The sequence below is a fragment of the Bos grunniens genome, chromosome 22, assembly GCF_055505025.1.
Source record: "Bos grunniens cultivar Pamir isolate PY7600 chromosome 22, Bosgru_T2T1.0, whole genome shotgun sequence".
Lineage (NCBI taxonomy): Eukaryota > Metazoa > Chordata > Mammalia > Artiodactyla > Bovidae > Bos > Bos grunniens.
In genome coordinates, this window is record NC_141186.1 from 5,514,189 (window position 1) to 5,534,338 (window position 20,150).

Sequence of the window (20,150 nt, forward strand, 5' to 3'; positions counted from 1 at the left end):
TTCAAACAGTAGTCAGAGTGATCCTCTGAAAATAGAAGCTGAATCATGTCAATACCCTGCTCGGATGCTCCTATGTATATCCGTCTGAGTCCCACCTACACAGCCCATTATTCTGACTCCTAGAGGCGTCCCTGACTCCTTTGCCCCATCCTGACTACCACTCACCCCACTGTTCCCTCCATTCCAGCCACACTGCCTTCATGCTGGTCTTTGGATGGACCCCAAGCCTTCAGCTGAGCAAGTCCTCCACCTGGAACACCCTGTCCCCAGATAGCCACAGGGCTCTCCCCACTTCCCTGACCTCTGTGCAGAGGTTCCCTTGTCAAAGAGGCTCTGCCTAACCGACTTCTCTCTAGCAGCCAAGTCCATCCTCAGTGACACCGCGCTCCACCCCCTCACTCTCTTTTTCTTAAAAATACACCTTGCCACCTGCTTTATACTAAAAAGCAGAGACATCACTTTGCCGACAAAAATCTCTATAGTCAAAGCTATGCTTTTTCCGGTAGTCATGTATTGATGTGAGAGTTGGACCATAGAGAAGGCTGAGTACCAAACAGTTGAGCTTTTCAAAACTGTGGTGCTGGAGAAGACTCTTGAGTCCCTTGGACAGCAAGGAGATCAAACCAGTCAATTCTAAAGGAAATCAATCTTGAATACTCATTGGAATGATGGATGCAGAAGCTGAAGCTTCAGTACTCTGGCCACCTGATGCAAAGAGATGACTCATTAGAAAAGACCCTGATGCTGGAGAAGACTGAGGGCAGGAAGAGAAGGAGATGACAGAGGATGAAGTGGTTGGATGGCATCACCGACTCAATAGACATGAGTCTCAGCAAGCTCCAGGAGATGGTGAAGGACAGGGAAGCCTGACATGCTATAGTCCATGGGGTCACAAAGAGTCGGACACAACTTAGTCACTGAACAGCAACAACAACCTGCCTTGTTACAGGTTGGCTTGTTGACTATCCGCTCTTCACATGAGCAGGGACTTTTGCTGCTTCACTCACTGTGCATCCCCCCACACCTAGATAATGGCCTGGGACAGTAGGCCCACTAGCAATATGTTTAAAGGTCGAATGAATAACAATTAACCTTTTATCAAAAGGGCTTCCCTAGTAGCTCAGCTGGTAAAAAAAAAAATCCACCTGCAATGCAGGAGACCCTGGTTCGATTCCTGGGTCAGGAAGATCTGCCACAGAAGGGAATGGCTTCCCACTCTAGTATTCTGACCTAGAGAATTCCATGGATTGTATAGACTATGGGGGTCGTGAAGAGTCACACACGACTGAGCGACTTTTTCACTTTTATCAAAAAATGTTTCTCAATCATTCAGTCAAATATCTGATTGGGGGATGGTATGTCTGTACATTTTAAGGAGAAAGAAGTGGGATGTTTGAAGTACCTGGTAGCATTATTCTTCCCCATTGAGCAAGAAACTGTCTCCTCACAAAAGAAGGCCTGACAGGAGTTGAACTGGGGCTGTGGGGTCTCCCATGGCCTGCCCAGATGAAGACAGACTGAACGAGAGGCACACCCACACTGGTTATAACTGGTTTCATGTAAGGTGTTAACTAAAAAACAGACCACTTCCAACCTGCTCTCAATTATTTAACTAAAACACCAACAGAGCCCAATTCACGTACTGGCACCAAATAAGCTAATTTATGAAAGAGAAACAGACTTACAGATTTATATAGAAAACAAACTTAAGGTTACCAAAGGGGGAAGGTGGGGGGAGCATAAACTACGAGTTTGTGATTAACATATGCACACTAATATACATATGTGTGTGTGTACAACAGATAATCAACTGTGTTCAACACTGTAATAACCTATATGGGAAAAGAATCCAAAAAATTACATATATATATATATAAATAACTGAATCAAGCTGCTGAATCAATCAACCTGCCACAAACAACACTGTAAATCAACTATATTCCAATCTAAAATAAAAAGTTTTCAAAAGATTTTAACACCTAAAAAATTCAAATGATTATGTATTGCTTACAAAATAAATAACATGTATTGGTACAATCCAGTGAAGAGGGAAAGACAGGAAAAGAAAAGCCAAACACACTGTGTGCTCACATTGCTTTTTTATTTCATTAAACCCAAATTATTGCAAACATCAGTTTCAGAACATTTTAGGGAGATGTTTAAACAAAGAGGCAACAAGAGATGCAATACACACACCACAGATTAAAGTAGTTCAGAGAAAGTTTAAAATATTCTTTGACCGAAGGAGATACTGAGAAACCATACACTCTAAAATGAAAATACAGAATACAAGGAAATAGTACATATCTGCTTTTTAACTCTTCAAAATTTAAATGGTGCAGGTTAGTGAAGGCGTACGAGATGGGTAATGAACACGCTAAGTCTAACGTCTGAACACTCAGTCACGTGCCTTCCAAAGTGGAGCTCTAACCAGAGGTGTAACTGTGCCTTGTCGACCTCTGCTCCCGTCTAATACCTGAACACTCTCCATCACTTGCCTTCCAGAGGGGAGCTCTAATGAGAGTCATAATTGTACCTTGTTGACCCCTACTCCCACACCTCTGAATTCTGTTTATTTCTTAGTCAAAGGAAATTCTGCTAGAGATCTAGGACCAGGATTAGAGACAGAATTACAATTATCCACTCCCAGGATAAATGGCGGAGGTGTGTGCCCCAAAAGACCTCTAATTCCCTGATTCTCTGCCCAATATAAACCCTTTAATAGTCTACACTGCCATTTTAAAGCTTGAGAAAGGGAATGTCGTATAACCCTGGACTTCATTCTCGTTATTTCCTACAAGCAGAGATCAAGATAAGAAAGGAGCCCCTCAAGCTAAGAGGTATCTAATTAGAGACACGTATATCTAACATGTACTCCCAATTAATGACATGAACGATTTTGGGAAATGAATTAGGGACACTGCTTTGATTAAAAGGCTACACTACAAAAGTCTGTGTCTTTTATCCTTAGCTCTAATTCAGATACTTTATAATAGATACTGGTTAATTTTAACTTTTGAGAATAAACATTTAGCCTGCATAAAAGATACCTTTTCATAAAGTAAACATCTTATATATAGTTTCTCTTTTAAAAACAGCTTTGCTATACTTCTGATGCCCCTAAACATTAGTACTAAGAGGCCACAGCTGCATTCTCAGAGCCACCAAAGTATCAGATATCCCTTTGCGGGCAAACACATCAGAGTGAGTAGTACTCAGTTAATTCAAAGTTGCATTAAACTGCTGGCTCTCAGATTTTACCTTGCTTAAGAAGCACCTGGAAGGCTGCATGAAGTTCAGAGCACCCGGCTCCCCCGACCCTCCAGGGATTCTGATTCAGTGGGTCTGGGGGAAGGCTGAGGCCAGGCATTTCTAACAGGATTCCAGGGCCGCTGGTGTCTGGGTCACACCTTGTAAACCATTCTTCCACCCGCTAATTCAGCTGCTCTTTCAAGAGCAATGAGCCCAGAGCCTATGTGGTACTAAACTCTTTGGGGCTCTGTCCCAGGCGTCGTCTGAGAGAACCCACCTCTCACTACCTCCTTTATTGCAGCAGTAGCCCCCTGGCAACTAGAGAGTACTTAACACTACTTGCTTAGCATTTCGGTTTTGCTGGGCAAGGATGGGGCATGTGTCCTACTCGCCCCAGAAGGGCTGCAGTCTGTGTGTCCCCGGATGCTCTGGACCCTTACCCTCAGGGCAGGACCCGCGCCTCTGGGGGACCCAAAGCCACAGCTACATGTCCCTCCCCAGGAGGTCTATCTCATCCAGCAGGAAGTCCATGTCCTCCCGGCTGACTTGAGGGCTGATCACCACCTGCCGGAAGAAGTTGACCTTCCCCTGGTGTGGCTGGTAGCCCAGCATGAGGCTCCCCTTCTTCATCATCCGCTCCTTAATGGCCGGGGCCACCTGCACGGGAGAGAAGGGAGACGGTGAAAGACCAGAACACTAAGTGTCACGACTGCGTCGCACCCAGGCACTGGCAGTGCACAGCGCGGCCACTGCTGCGGAAGCCACTCGCATGCACACAGCGAGGTCGGCATTAGTACCAACAACCAGCTGAGCACTCATGGCACACGAGTAGGGATTCCAGCACCTTAGACAGATGAATTCACTTAATCTTCACAGTAAGTCCACGCAAGAGATACTATTAACATGCCTTTTCTAGGTGAGGAAATTGAGGTGCATGGAGATTAAATAAATAGCCTGAGCTGAAATTTAAAACCAAATAGTCCCACCCAAGTCCTTGCTCAGAACCTTAAATCATGATGCAACACTGTCGCATTGAAAACAAACCAGTGTCCGCAGGGGTCACACTTTCAAAGGTGTCAAATGTTACATACCAAATTGTCAGAACTAAAAAATACTTCCGGGAACTCAAATAAAGATTAGTCAGAGATGGATAAAAATCACCCAAAATAACAGCCGTGCCTTGACAGTCTACCAAGGAAAACACTGAAACAGGCACGATGTGCAGTTCTATTTTGAAGACTACGTTTATTAGCTTATTCATAGGACATATTGCTTTATTAATAGTAAATAGAAACACTGTGTCCTTTATTAAGAGTGTACAGTTGGTAATAAAATAGGAACTACATATTTGAAGGACTTCTGGTGAACACAGGGAGAACAGGCCATGAACGTCCAAAGGCACAAATTTTTCTACTTCTCCATTTCCATTTTAACTCACAGCTGCTGAGCATGTCCTAAGTGAATATGGGGAGAGAGACTGGAAGGAGTGTGTGTTCTCTCTTGTCAGGACATGGAGTTAACTAATAGGGAGAAACACATACGTAGCTAAAGTCAGACGCAGTGTGGTATAAGATGCCTGAGGTGAGAAGCATGAACCTCCGTTCCCAGGACTCTTCTCAGAGTGTGACCACCCCACCCCACCCCACCCAGCACCACTCTGGTTTGAACCACACCTATGATTTGTCAGGTACTTCCCTGAAGACATGCCAAACTGCTTTATCCAGCTCTCAACTTAGGGATCTGTTCCAAGCTTCTGGGAAGATAAATGCTTCAGACCTCTGGAGATCTATGTTGGACTCAACTAGAGTCTTATCAAGGGATGTCCAAGGGTCCTTTTCCCTAAAGGATTTTTTCATCATATGCTCATTTTAGACCCTAAATCTTGTAACACATGGACCATAACCTGCTTAAAACAGCAAAAGCAGAGATCTAGTAAGCTCAATCACACTGTCATTCCAGTGAAGGACTGAATGTCTCTCGTGGTATGAGGAACATAGAAAGAAAATACATGAGTTCTAACAAAAAATAAATGTAGAAAAAGAAGATGAAGTCAGAGGTCATGTAAGTGAAAAAATACAGACCATAAGATTCTATACATTTTGGGAAATGTGTCAGAAATTTTATTGTGAACTTTTTAGAGATGAGGAAAACAGCTGAATCAGTACCACCTCCATCCTCTTTGCATAACTTAGAGACAAAAGTCCAGTAGATTATGAAGCTGGTCGGTAACTCTATGCATGTCCATTTGAAACCCTTCAGCTTTTATGCTCTTAGTATCAGTTTTCTTCCAAAGTTGTTCATGCAAGTACCATGTCTTATTAGATTATAAAATCTAGTGAAATAATACATAAGCAAATCAAAGTGAAGAAGAGTGTTTTCCATAAAAACTAAGTTGAATCCTTCGGAAAGACCAGATAAGGGGGAAGAGGGGACTGCCAAACATTGCTGCTATCGAGTTAGGCGTGAGGGAAGAACTATAAAAGCTTCACAACAAAGCTTTGTGCGTCCAGGCCAAGTCTGCACACAGGTGGCTGCCCAGGTGCTGAGCACGCTCTCCATATAAAGACTCCTGAGCTGGAAATGACAGATGATTCCTGAAGAGTGTAGTTTAGGCAAGAACTCTCTGAGCATCAGACTTCTGCTCAAGACCAGCCTCACTGGCTCTTAGAAATTGTCACTTGATGGGAAAAAAAAATTCTATCAAAAGATGTAGAAATTGAAATGCACATAGATGTGTTTTAAGTTAAAATATTTAAGTTACGTATGCATCACATTTTTTTATAGGATTATTTGCTTTAACTTGACCAATCTGCATTCCCTTAGGTAGGTAGGCTTCCAGTGCAGCTGGGAATGTGAATGTGCATGTATGTGCATGTCTGTATGTACATGCATGTGTGTATTCATGTATGTGTACACACATGCACTTGTGCGTTATGTGCGTACCTGTGGGTATATGTGGGCGTGCATGTGTGTGCATGCATCGTGTGCATGCATGTGTGTGCATATGCATGCATAATCACATGTAATTTAAACTTCCAACCCCCATCTGTCATGTACAGTTCTTACAGTCCTTCCTATTCAGTCACGGGGCAGTGCAGAACTGTGGGCTGACTCAGGCTCACGCCAAAGGCACATTTGTTTCTCACTCCCAGAGTGAGAGGGCTCTTGCCTGTAAGCTGCAGATGTGAGGTAGGTATGAGAGAGTATCACCACAGTGCCTGTGCTCACCAACCCCAGGAAGACCTGGCCCATGTGGACAAAGGTCTGCCCAGGAGAGGCACAGACTATCAGTTTTAGAGCTAACAGCTTGTAGCTCTGTAGATTTTTTTTTTTTTTAATAAAAACATCCCTTCTATTTACCTCCATCTTCCTCTAGGTACCCAGCGTATAACCTGCTCTGGCTTATAGCCAATTTTAAATTTAAAACAGGCATGTTCTTGGCTCAAACTTAATTTGCATTGTCTATTCCTGTTTACTTTTCCTCTATTTTTCTTCCCCAAATGATAATTTATGCCTTACCTTTGGAGAGCAGTAGAATTCTGATTCTGGCCCCTAATGTTATCAGGGGCTCACAGGAGACACTTATCGAAATGAATGTCAGGTCTGCATTTCTTGTAAGCAAACCCAAAACACCTTCTAACATGAGCAAGGAAGGTAAAACTAAGAGGGCCACTTGGATGTTTTAATATGAAAATATTTTTGATCTTTAAATTCTTATTCCTTGTAAGACATAAAAATGTGCTTTCATGGGCAGAACATGGCCTATGGACCAAACTTCTGAGACAAATTTTGTCACAGATTTTCAAAAATTATAAAGAAATGACTATCTGTGTGAGTCAGAGAACCAGCTAAGTAAGGGTTTGGCAGTAACAGCACACATCTTATCTTTGTACCCATGAATATAAGCTTAATGCCTATAGGTAATTTCCCCAGGCCAAGAGGGGAAAACTATCCTTGTTTATGAATACTTCATGGAAAAAGTAAACTGTAAGCAACACCAAGGCTGGTATTCGTCAAACCTGCCACAAACTGTATCGGTAACAGTAGTATCGACTGTTACTGTTGTGGTGGTGGTTGTACTGTTAAATACTTTACCAACTCTAAAATCTGCAATGTGCTTTCATGTCTCTCGTTCTCATGAACCCAAATTAAAAAAGAATCCACATTCTAGCAATTTAGAGACCAAGAATGTTCTTGTTAACAGCCAGCTTGTCACCTTTGAACCTAAAAACAAAAAAACAAACAAAAAAACAAAACCAAAAAAACCACTTCCTATTTATAGAGCTTCAGGCATAATCCAGCATTGGGCAACTCAGAATATTCTCTTTTGCTGACCACAGCAGAGCAACAGTCCTAATCCGACAGGATGGAATAGTCACAAGGGAAAGACAATATGCACAAACTAAATGTAAGCATTCGAATCTCGGAATCTCGCCTCTAAATGGAGCACACACGGAGGAAAGCAATTTGGCGGGAATAAGATTGCTTTCCAGCTCTCAATTATCTTACTGCTGGTTTTCCTTCAAATTGTAAATCAAATTCTTTTCTCATGCCTCAGTGCATTTGTCCCTGCATCTTAAGTGGAGGAAGATCCTGACATTTCTATTTGGTTGCACAGGAACTTAATCGACACATTTCTGTAGGATTGCTGTCCTCCCCCCACCCCCGCCCCTACCTTAAACTATGTTTCAGCAGTGATTTAGCCATTTAAATAGAATTCTGTTGTAACACCCCTGCCACATAAAGCAGTATCTGGTATTTAAAAGTTGTTTAAACCCAAGGGAAAAAAAAGACAACTCTCTCCTTCTGGTCAAGCACAGTAATTTGACAGCAAATAACTGACCAGGTGTTACCACAGCCTTTTATTAAAATAAAATTGTCATGTCTGTAAAATGACAAAAGAAAACGTGTAACTTATTTAATATTAAGCAACATGTTTATTTCCCAATATACAGTGTTTCTTAAACTCTCTGTAAGGAAGTTCATTTTTTCCAGTCCATTACAGACATACATTTGTGAAATGCAATAAAAGTGAATTACTAAATAAAAATGAAATAAAAAAGACATAAAAACAAGGTCCTTTTGTCTAGCACAGGGAACTATACTTAATATCCTGTGATAAACCATAATAGAATAGAATATGAAAAATAACATATATATATATATATATAACTGAGTCATTTTTATATAGCAGAAATTAATATAACATTGTAAATCAACTATACTCCAATAAAATGAATTTTAAAATTTTTTAAAAGATAAAAAAAGTAAGAAGGTTTAAAAAAAAGACAAAAATACAAGCTAAATTAAGTTTTAAAAATCAATAGTAAAGTTACTATTACAATAGTCACAGCTATTACAATAGTTTCTGAACAGTTACTCTGGATTCCCATACTTTTTTTGTCTCAGACTGGTAACACCCAGCTCATGTATCTGCAGGGGGCTAGGCACCACATTTTGAGGACTGAAGCTCTGTTTTACTTCCCTCGGTTCCTTAGGGGTGTACATCATTTTAGTTATGAATCTTGGTGTTATTCTGCATACTTACTTCTGCATCCTGGCATACTCTCCATATCATTCTGAGACATGTTTCTGTTTTTCACTATGCCACTGGTGCCATAGCTTATCTAAATATGTCCCACTTGTTGAATCTTGGAGCTGCTCCAGTTTAAATGGCATTTCCGTGAAATGATGAACCTAATTGTGAAACCTCTAAATCAGTTCTTCAAAGTCTGGTTCAGAGATTATAAGAGTAAATGTCTCAAAAGCTTCTAGACTTCAGGATCTTTATACAACTTTTCCCATCATTTGCTATAGGAGTGAGTTAGTCACATTTTCACCTGGAAGACATGCGCTGCACAACACCCAGAGTGACTGAGAAGATACGCCCGTAATTAAAGGAAGTGATGCTTCCCAGCAAATGCAAGAGACGAAGACTACATGCATGTCTGCTGTGACTCTAAGACAGCAGCATCGTTCAGAGCTTCTAATAGATCTAGCGAGATCTGTGTGTGCTAAATTCTCCCCTGAATTGATGTTCTTCAGACTCAATTTTAGAGTTGTTTTTTCAACTTCATTTTAATTACATCTTCATTCGCTAATCTCCAAAGATTCTTTGAGGAGTAGGAGGCTAAACTCATAATAACTTGAACATCTTGTGGGTAGAGCATGGGGTGGAAAGGTGGACTAAAAAACCGGAGAATAAATTTTAAGAGTTATATTGTAATTGATACTTTTTCTGGGATTATCTTGTCTAAAAGAGAGCTAGTTGTATTGAATGCAGAAAATTATCTACATTTTGTTCTATGAAAGTCACTTGAAAGAGTTTTTTTATTTCTTTACATTAATATTTACATTAAATTTCACACATCTTTGGCCTCTTCTGTATTTCCCAGAACAGAGTTTATAGCCATACCAAAGCCACTCATTACAACACATGGTTAAGGAAATTAACACCAAGAAAACTTTATAGTGGGTGCTTATTCAGCTGCTATGCTGAATGTTAGCTGTTCTAGCTCTAGGGTGACAAGTTTTCTTTTTTTCTGTAAAATGCCAGACAGTAAATATTTGGGGCTTTGTAAAGTCACACAAGCTCTGTTGCAAGCACTCCACTCTGCCACTGTATCATGAAAGCAGCCCTGGACAATATATAAACAAATGAGTACGGCTATTCAGGGACTTGATTTAGGGGCAATTAAATTTAATATCATATGATTTTCAAATGTCATGAAATCGTAACTGCTTTTCATTATTTTTCAACTTCTTAAAAATATTAAGCCATTTGTAGCTCCTACATTGTACATAGAGATGATAAGCTAGATTTCATTTTGGACATAATTTACTAATTCCTTGGTCAAAATGGAAAAAATGTATTATGATATGTAAAATCTACCCCTTATAAAGAAAAAGTGAATGAAAATTAGGTTCACTGGGCTTCTTTCAGAAATTTTGAATTGAGCCAGGAAATGAAGAAGCTCTTCCTGGCCCTTTTTCTCCAGTAGAGCATGAACCCAGAGCCACAGATGGGTGGGCAGGGTGGCCACAGTTATTCTTGAACCATCATTAACAAGTAGCTTGCTTTATATTGTCTTCCCAAATAATCTGGGTTGTGAACTTGAGGGGAGTTCTTCTGAGTAGGACATTAACATTTAGCTCATGAAAAGAGCTGGTACAAAATGTCCACACTTGATACCTGCTACCTAACACAAAAATGTTTCTGAAACTTACAATAAGCTATATAACTCCTTTCCCCTTTAAGTTACTTTTTTGGTATAGTCTGGGGACATCCCAGATTTGTTGAGCCCAGATAGAGATGCAGTGCAGATCAAAGTCGGGGCCAGAATTCTAGTCCTGAGGAGAACCAGCATGACTAAACCATTCAGAGTGCTTGACTGGGCTTTCCAGGTGCCTTCCTTCTTCCAAGGTAAGCGCAGGCCAGCGCAGTGACAATCTAGGAGGCACACAGAGCCTTCCCAGTGCAGATAAGCTGAAGGCCAACCAATCATTTAGGAAAAGCTACCCTGAAGAGATTCAGGCAGTCCTGAATGCCCTGTTTTGCTGTTGATAGAAAATAAGCTGTGAGAAAAGGGGTAGCTCCTGAATTTGTGCATGAGTTTCTCTGGAATCTGTCTCCATAACTAAAGCATCATGATGGTCCTTGCATGAGCCAGTAAATGGAAGGTGATCAGAACACCTATAACTAAATTATAGTCTAAACACAGATTTGCATCTCATTTTCCTCTCAGCATCAATTAAAAAATGAGATGTACTCCTCAGTGGAAAAGTGCTCCATCAATTTTTGATCATGAAAGAGCCCAAACATATAAAAACTTTCTAAAACTTAAAGGAACATTTTTATCTTGATTTCTTCTGACTATACACAAGAACTGGCTTTTCCAAATTTTAAAATTTGTATGAAAACACAGAAGACTGCAAATAACCAAAGCTCTCCTGAGAAAGAAAAACATAGCTGGAGCTATCAGGCTCCCTGACTTCAGACTATACTACAGAGCTACAGTAATCAAAACAGTATGGAACTGGCTCTGAAATAGAAATATAGATCTTTAGAACAGAACAGAAAGCCCAGAAATCAACCCATGGATCTATGATCAATTAATTTATGACGAAGTAGGCAAGAATATATAATGGACAAAAAACAGTCTCTTTAAAAAGTGATGCTAGGAAAACTGGACAGCTATTGTAAAAGAAGGAAATTAGAACATTCTCTAACCATATACAAAAACAAATTGCAAATGGATCAAAGACCTAAATTTAAGGTTATTTACATATTATTTAATACATTTACACTATAAAGCTCAGAAAAAATATAAACAGAACACTCTGACATAAATTGCAGCTATATCTTTTTTAATCCACCTCCTACAGTAATGAAAATAAAAACAAAAATTAAAAAAAAAAAGAATGAGAATGGATAACAGTATGGAGGTTACTTAACAAACTAAAAATACAATTACCATATGACCCAGCAATCCTACTCCTGGGCATATATCCTGAGAAAACCATAATTCAAACATATTAGGCACCCCTATGTTCACTGCCACACTATTTACAATGGCCAAGACATGGAAACAACTTAGATGTCCACCAACAGATGAATGGATAAAGAAGATGTGGTATATACACACAATGGAATACTGAAGTGAAGTGAAGTCGCCCAGTTGTGTCCGACTCTTTGCGACCCCATGGACTGTAGCCTACAAGTCTCCTCTGTCCATGGAATTTTCCAGGCAAGAGTACAGGAGTGGGTTGCCATTTCCTTCTCCAGGGGATCTTCCCGACCTAGGGACCCGGGTCTCTGGCATTGCAGGCAGACACTTTACCGTCTGAGCCACCAGGGAAGCCCCAAACTTAGTCCTGTCAGGCGAGTGTATGCTCCTCTGTTCTGTCTTGTCCACAACAAAGATTTGGAGCGACGGATATTAAAGCCCTTGGCGCGTCACAGCTCTCGGGTCTTGGACAAACCGTGTTATAGCTCTTAGACAAATCAGTGTTACGGCTCTATTTTATTTAGAAGATAGCAGGAGAATCCATCCTCGAAGTGTGAGGGCATGCCAACCCAAAGACGCGAAGAGAAGAGAGTGGAGGAGAGTGCCAGCACACGGGAGAGAGACAGCGAGCACTTTGGCTCCTCTTTTTACGTTTCTTCCTCCCCCTGGGCCTGCCCTATGCAAATTGGGCTTAGCCAGAGTGCTGTTTGTTCTACTTGAGGTCTTCACCCCGGTCCTCGGACCTTCCTTTGTTCTATTTTCGCAGGCTTTTCCCTTCCTTGTCTTTTAGCCACCGCCATTTTGGACCCTTTTTCCATATTCTAACTACCTAACATAAGTTATGACCAACCTAGATAGCATATTTAAAAGCAGAGATATTACTTTGCCAACAAAGGTCCGTCTAGTCAAGGCTATGGTTTTTCCAGTAGTCATGTATGGATGTGCGAGTTGGACTGTGAAGAAAGCTGAGCGCTGAAGAATTGATGCTTTTGTACTGTGGTGTTGGAGAAGACTCAGCCATAAAAAACTGAAATGATGCCATTTGCAGCAGCATGGATGGACCTAGGGGTTATGATACTAAGGTAGACAGAGAAAGACAAGTATGATATCACTTCTATGCGGAATCTAAAAAAATAATACAAATGAACGTATTTACAAAACAGAAACAGATTTTAAAAACAAATTCATGGTTATCAAAAGGAAAAGGTCAGGGGGAGGCATAAATTAGGAGCTATACACACTACTATACACAAAACAGATAACCAACAAGGACCTACTGTGTACTACTGTGTACAGCACAGGGAACTCAATATTCTGTAATAGCCTATATGGGAAAGAACTTTAAAAAGAATATATATGTGTGTGTGTGTGTGTGTGTCTATGCATGTTTGTATAACTGAATGGTTTTGCTATCACCTGAAACTAACACAACATTGTAAATCACCTATACAGCAATAAAATTGAAAAAAAATTTATTTTCATGGGTTTAACATATTTCTGCTATTTGGATATATGTGAAATCTATATAAATGAACACTATTATAACAGTGAAACTTTCAATCAAAAAAAAAGAAAGAACTGGCTTTTCCTTTACACATGCAGTTCAAAAGATATTGAAATGGATTTTGAATTCAGCTAAATATACATTCTCCAGTTTGCAACCTCTATATTACATAGGGAAGTTGTTGCTAAATGAGCAGCTATTGAAAGAAAGCATTTCCTTACAATCTAAACATGTTACAGTCCAAAGGAGAAAGTGATTTTTTAGTCTTGTACAAAAAGTTCCTTGTGGCAATGGTTAGCTTTACATCTTTTAAATGGAGTAAAATGAATCTCTCACCCATTACTAAAGTAATAGTTGCTACCTCACAATACAGAAACTGTTCCATTGTATTTCCAAGCATGTTGGAGTAATTTGCCCCAAATGTGATATTCTATATAGCATAGGCATTTGCCCTTCTAACATAGTTTGCTTTTGTCTATAAAATTGTTCTGATCTCACAGCCCTAAACTGCAGAAATCTTGTTTATGGCTGATCACAAAGGCAGTTTCCACCTCCCTCCGACCCCCATCAAGGAAAAAACCACTATCTGCCAGAACATTGATGCACTTCCACATTTCTGAGAGCGTTTCTGACTCAAAGGTGGAAAACCATGATATTATAGTGATGGATACATGATCACTGGTCTACAAACTCTGTTCAAAGCTGGGTCTTCACTTTATTTTTCTTCATATCCCTCAAAAGCTAATGTAAATCCTTGCCAGGAAATAATGCTTTACACTTGTCAAAACAAAAGTTCACTTAAAAGGTGAACTTTACCTAAAGCTTGTAAATTTAGAAATGAATAAATAAATTAATTAAGAGAGAGCACACAGATATGTGAGATGAGGCAAATAACTTCAGTTCCTGGTGCTCCAGTCTCCTCACCTCTAGGAAGGAGATGATAATAATAGCACAGACCTTTTCTTAGGATTGATAAAATATGGAGTGTGATATTGTGGGTGAAGTGCTTAATGCTGTGAACAAGCAGTTTGCAACGGAGATTAATATTCTCACTCAAGAAGAGTCTAGAAATACAAATAAAACCCACAATGGGGGTACCATCTCACAAGGGTCAGAATGGCCATCATTACAACGTTTATAAACAATAAATGCTGGAGAGGGTGTGGAGAAAAGGGAACTCTCCTACACAGCTGGTGGGAATGTAAATTGGTACAGCCAATTGTGAAGAATAGTATGGAGGTTTCTTAAGAAACTAAAAGTAGAACTACCATATGATCCAGCAATCCTACTCTTGGGCATATATGCAGACAGAATTTTAATTCAAAATGATCCACACACTCCTATGTTCAGAGCAGAACTATTCACAATAGCCAAGACACGGAAACAACCTAAATGTCCATCAGCAGATGAATGGATAAGGATGTGGTGCGTACATACAATGGAATACCACTCAGTCATAAGAAGAAGGAAATAACGCCATTGCAGCAACATGGATGCAAGTAGGATCATCACAGTAAGTGGAGTCAGAAAGGGAAAGACAAATACCACGCTATCACTTACATGTGGAACCTATAATATGGCACCAATGAACTTACTTATGAGACAGAAGCAGAATCATGGACATAGATAACAGACTTGTGGCTGCCAAGGGGAGGGCTTGGGGAAGGACGGAGCGGGAGGCTGAGGTTAGTAGATTTAAGTTTTTATATATAGAATGGATAGAAAACAAGGTCCTGCTGCATAGCACAGAGAACTATATTTAATATTCTGTGATAAACCATAATGGAAATGAATATAAAAAGAATATATATGTGTGTATATAATATATATAACTGAATCACTTTGCTGTACAGCAGAAATTAATAACACAGCATTGTAAATCAACTATACTTCAATAAAAAGATATTAAGACTGAAAAAAAAAAGGAGAGTCTAGAGAACAAAATCTAGAAAGGAAATGGAGCCTGAATCGGGATGTTTCTTTCTAGTTCTACCACTAGTTGCTAGTCCCAAGGCAACCACTTACGTTCTCTATAGGTCTGAAAAGTCACGCTGACCACTGTTACGTGCTGTAAAGGGCATTTTGCACATGGTGGCACTTGAAGCTTTCCTTCATGGTGGACAGGGGCGACTGTTGGAAACTGTGGAGGCTCTGCAGCACATCAGATCAAATGGACTGTGACCAGGAAGAGCAAACCTGGCTCTGCGTGAGACCTGTCCCTTTGCTTTACACTTTGTGCTCTGTTGCTGGTGCTCAGCCACAGTGACTGCACCTTTTGTTAGACGATGCTGCCTACAGCCTGAAACATACAGGAGAGCCCATTCTCAAGATTCTGAACTTTAAGAATCTGTTCATATACAGAACAGAGAATAACGTGTTTTCTTGGAGGTTTACAGGAGCATCGTGACCTGCCCTATGTGACAGCTGCAAGAATGAAGAATTCCAGAGGTCTGTAACAGCTAACCAGACCCATTCTCCCAAGTCTGCCTTAAAAAGTGCTTGCTGACACCCTCTGGGGAGTCTGGGGTTTCTGTGGGCACGAGCCATCTGTCACGTTCCATGTCCCTGAGATAAATCTTTTCTCTGCTCCAAACTCCAATGTTTTGGTTCGTTTACCCTCACTGAATGCAGGCACACAGACTTTAGTAACAATACCGCTATACTGATTGGCTAGAATTCACATAAAATTATAGAGGATCTCAGCTGAGTTGTGACTGAGTTAACATAATCTTTCATTATGTTTGAATTTTCAGTTTTTCTTTTGTATGCTGGAGCCATCTGTAGAAGCTAGCAAGTATTTTTCAATGCCCTCATTCAATTTCTATGTCCCATCCCCACGCTTAAGTTGCCTGATGACTAAATAGACTGGCTTTATCCACATTACAGTGGCCAAACACCCAGTGTTCTCTACCTGTAATTATCAACAGCACCCCTTTTCACTTGTAAGAGCGTCTGAGTCTAGATGCCAAGTTGTATGGTTTAAACTCACCATAAACAGACCGAGAGGCTAGTTTATGGACCAGAGATTCAACTCCTGAAATTCCACATGACTCTGGACAAGCATTTAATTCCTCTCGGACTTTTCGTTTTCTCCTATGAAAATGATAATCCTTGTAGGACTGTTATGTGGACTAAATGAAATAATATACATAAAAAACCAAGCATAGAATTGGCATCTGCTAGGCACTCAGTATGAACTGGTATTATTAATTTCTTAAAACGAATTTGCTTTTAATTGATTTACAGTCACACCTGGCCTTTTACTACTCCATTTCATTATCTCTCAAGACACGATAATTTGAAAGTGTTGTGAAAACATAACTTGTAATTTATTCTTTCTCCCCAAAGCATCTAACCTGTATTAAATAATTCTGTGAGTTAGCAGTTTTAGAAATTAAATCATACACCTCATGCATGCTGCCTCTATATTAATCTTCTACTTATGTTCTAGGTTTTTTTCAAATCATACAGAAAATAACAAAGTAAGCTCTTTTTTTCCTTTAAAATGTAAAGCAGTTGTTGATTATCTTGGCAGTCTGGTAGTGGGGAGAGAAGTTTTCATTGAAACATTTTGTGAATGGGGATGGGTTCCCATTGTATGCTGGAAATTTTTATGTGTTATATAATTTTGCAAATTACAGAATCATTTTCGAAGTAAAGAAGTTACTTCCTTTTTGGACACATGAAAAGGTCATTCATACTCATGAGCTCTGTCCAAACTTTAGTGTCTTTGTGTTGTCCTGCCACATACATTTTCATCAAAGGATGATCAAAGAACCGTGTTAGGTGCTTCCCAAACGTGCCTGATGATACAGGGCACCTGGACCAGACCCCAGTCCAGAGCAGCTTAATTTGAATCTTGACGGGATAGGCTGGTGGTCAGTCTGTTTACTGACCAGGCACTCAAGTTCTTGCTATCGTGATGCAAGTCTGGGAACCTGGACCATGGCAGTCCTTTAACTAGAATGCTGGAGACATAGGGTGTGGTGAGGTACTGGACAGGAAAAACAATTTTGAGAAGGGAAGGATGTGAGATTGGGAGTGAATTGCTTATGTCAATTTCACAATACACAGGTGACCTTCAAAAGAAGTTGTGAGCCAACCTTCTGTTAACTACTAAACATGAAAAAGTGTTCAAAACATTTAATTATGGCCCAGGAAACAATGAAATTCTTGGCACTGACGCTTAAAAGATCAATTTGCCTCTCTCCATATATTTCCTGCCATTCCTTACCTCATCAATTCTCCTGCTCCTCTGCCTTCACTCATTTCCCCTGAAGCCCTGCCTGCTGCCATCATATAGAAGTGAGCGGCACTGGCGTGCCTCCCAAGCCTACATTACGGAAACTTGAGTGTCTAAAGGCCATGAAATCATTTACATCTAAGAGGTCATTCCAGCCTGGCAGACATGGAGGAACCGGCCACGCTCAGGGCATACCTTTTTACAAGCAGGGGTTTTTATTTTTACCCTTATGCTCCTCCAGAGTATATCTCAAAATCAGCACAACATTAAAAAGTGCTTCCACTTAAAAGCACTGCCCTGTCCATACGCCTCCAATGCAGATGAGCCGAGCCACAGAAGTGGAGAGCTCAGACCTCAAGGAAGAGTGAGGAGCACAGTTAGCTTCACATGTGGTGTTTACAACGCAGAAACGACCAGGACGGCATCTTCAATAAACTTAATGTCAGTCATATATTCAAGGCAGCCGAAATGAACGGTCATAAAAAGAAACCAAACTGAACCGAAAGCTTTAACTGAAGGATGGACACAATAAACGTTTTACATCCTCTATAAAGCAAAGCCTTAATGTTCAGCGGTGTCACAACTGGGCTCACAGCTCCTCGGTAACTGCCGCGGGCCACCCCCCAAACAGCAGTCCACAATGGGAGATCCCTACATTGTCCCTTAGAGTGGCAAGGTCTGCGGGAATGCCCAGCCAGGGCTGACACCACCTCTCGGGGGCAAATATTTGGAGAGGAGTGCAAGCATCCTGGGTCATTGCAATGATGTACTTGATGTCTGAGGTCAAGGGTGCCAAATGCTTCTTGAAGCTCAGACTCAGCTGGCCCAAGGAAGAAGCATGTGGCCCTGAATGCCTATGATGCTCTGCTGAGAAAGGCTGGTCAGGAGCCATGTGGGCTCCAGGAACACCTTCTATACTTGGTCATGACACCTCTTGGTCCTTTCAGATTCTCCTGAGAGTTACTGACCTTGCTTTGAGTCAGAACAGGTGACTAGATTGATGGGTCAGTCAAGTAAATGGAATCCTCGTGGCTGGTGTGGGGGGACCCAGTATTTTGTTGTTTGCCTAAGATTCTTTTTTAATGTTTCACTTTAATTTCATTTTTTCCAGCTTTATGAGGTCAATTTGAGAAATAAGAATGGTATGTATTTCTAAGTGTCTGACGTGATGTTTTGATATACACTTAAGTAACAAAATGCTTTAGGTTTGCACATTTTGAGCAAATTAACAAACGTGATTATACATTCTACCTTATGGAACTCACTCAACACTGCTGAAGCCAGTGCTTAAAATTAGAAGTTGCTTTTGAACCACATACAGGCCCCCTTGTCTTCTGAAGCAAAAGGCTGATTCAAGAATTAATGACTGGGGAATGAGAAGATGCAGAAACAAAGAATAGCTATTGGGCTGGGGAACTGGTAACGATTTAGACTATAAATCCACCACACAGCAGAATCACGAAGTTCCCTGAAAGATTTTTTTTTAAGACTTGACACATATTCCTAAGTTGTTTTTACAGGAAGCAGACTTCCACCAGATGAAAACTGCGGACCAAAAGCAGACAGACCCTAGACTGGTTGGAACCAGAAGGTTGATGATGCTGCCTCCCAATTACTTCACCACCAACCAATCAGGAAAATGTCTGCAAGCTGATAACCCCCTGCTCTTTGAACCATTCCTATAAAACTCCTTACTACTCCCTCCAGAGTGGGACACACAGGCCTGAGGGCATGAACCTGCTGTGTCCCCCTTTGCCTGGCAAAGCAATAAAGCTATTTCTTTCTACTTCACCCAAAACTCTGTCTCCAAGATTTAATTTGGCACTGGTGTACAGAGGCCAGATTCTGGCAACATTTTTTCCTTGAAGTCATGGTCCAGTTGTGTTCCAGGGGGCTGCAGGGTGCTGCCCTGGGGGAGAGGGGCTGCCACCAGCAGCCAGAAGGAGGCAAAGCAGACAGGGGCCTTTGTGGCCTCAACACTCCACTTCACCTGTCTCACTACATGTCTGGGTTCTATGTAAGAATTTGATAGAAAGAGATCTGCCGCTTTAAAAGACCAACTTTAAATCTGATTGGCAATGTGTTTATTATTGGGGAATCCCAGGTGGCTCAGTGGTAAAGAACTTGCTTGCCAAAGCCGGAGACATAGGAGACATGGGTTCTACCCCTGGGTCGGGAAGAGCCCCTGGAGGAAGAAATGGCAACCCACTCCAGTATTCTTGCCTGGGAAATGCCATGGACAGAGGAATCTGGTGGGCTACAGTCCATGTGATTGCAAGAGTCTGACATGACTGAGCATGCACGGACGTGTTTATTATTATTAAGATCTATCATTTTGGGATAGCTGCAAAATAGCCTTCAAGATGTTGGCCAAGGAATGGTCCCTAGATGCAATCTAAGGGCAGAGAGTGGAACCCAGGGTCTGATATTCTGAACTGGGTTGGGGAAGCTAAGAAAAGTCACAGAGAAACATGTCTCTTTGCTAAAACCGAATTTCTTTTGTTTAAGAGTTCAGAATAAGCCATACGTCATCAGATCACATTCAAGTTTAATACTGACAAGTAACCAATGGCCAGCTGACAAAGCTGAACTTCAAGCACATCCCACGCACAGCTGGGTAACAAAGCCGCATCAACCTCCCGTC

The 20,150-nt window shown here is 40.9% G+C and overlaps 1 protein-coding gene across 10 annotated transcripts in view; it reads right to left on the bottom strand.

The window, feature by feature from the left end:
- Nucleotides 1-2,084: 2,084 nt before the first annotated feature.
- Nucleotides 2,085-20,150, bottom strand: part of GADL1 (GAD like acidic amino acid decarboxylase 1) — a 194,519-nt gene continuing 176,453 nt past the window's right edge. For all 10 annotated transcript variants that reach the window (XM_086365635.1, XM_086365632.1, XM_086365633.1 and 7 more), the window contains one exon: nucleotides 2,085-3,909. In XM_086365635.1, the coding sequence (XP_086221761.1) occupies nucleotides 3,736-3,909 (174 nt within the window). In that variant the 3' untranslated portion in view covers nucleotides 2,085-3,735. The remainder of the gene's footprint in view (nucleotides 3,910-20,150) is intronic.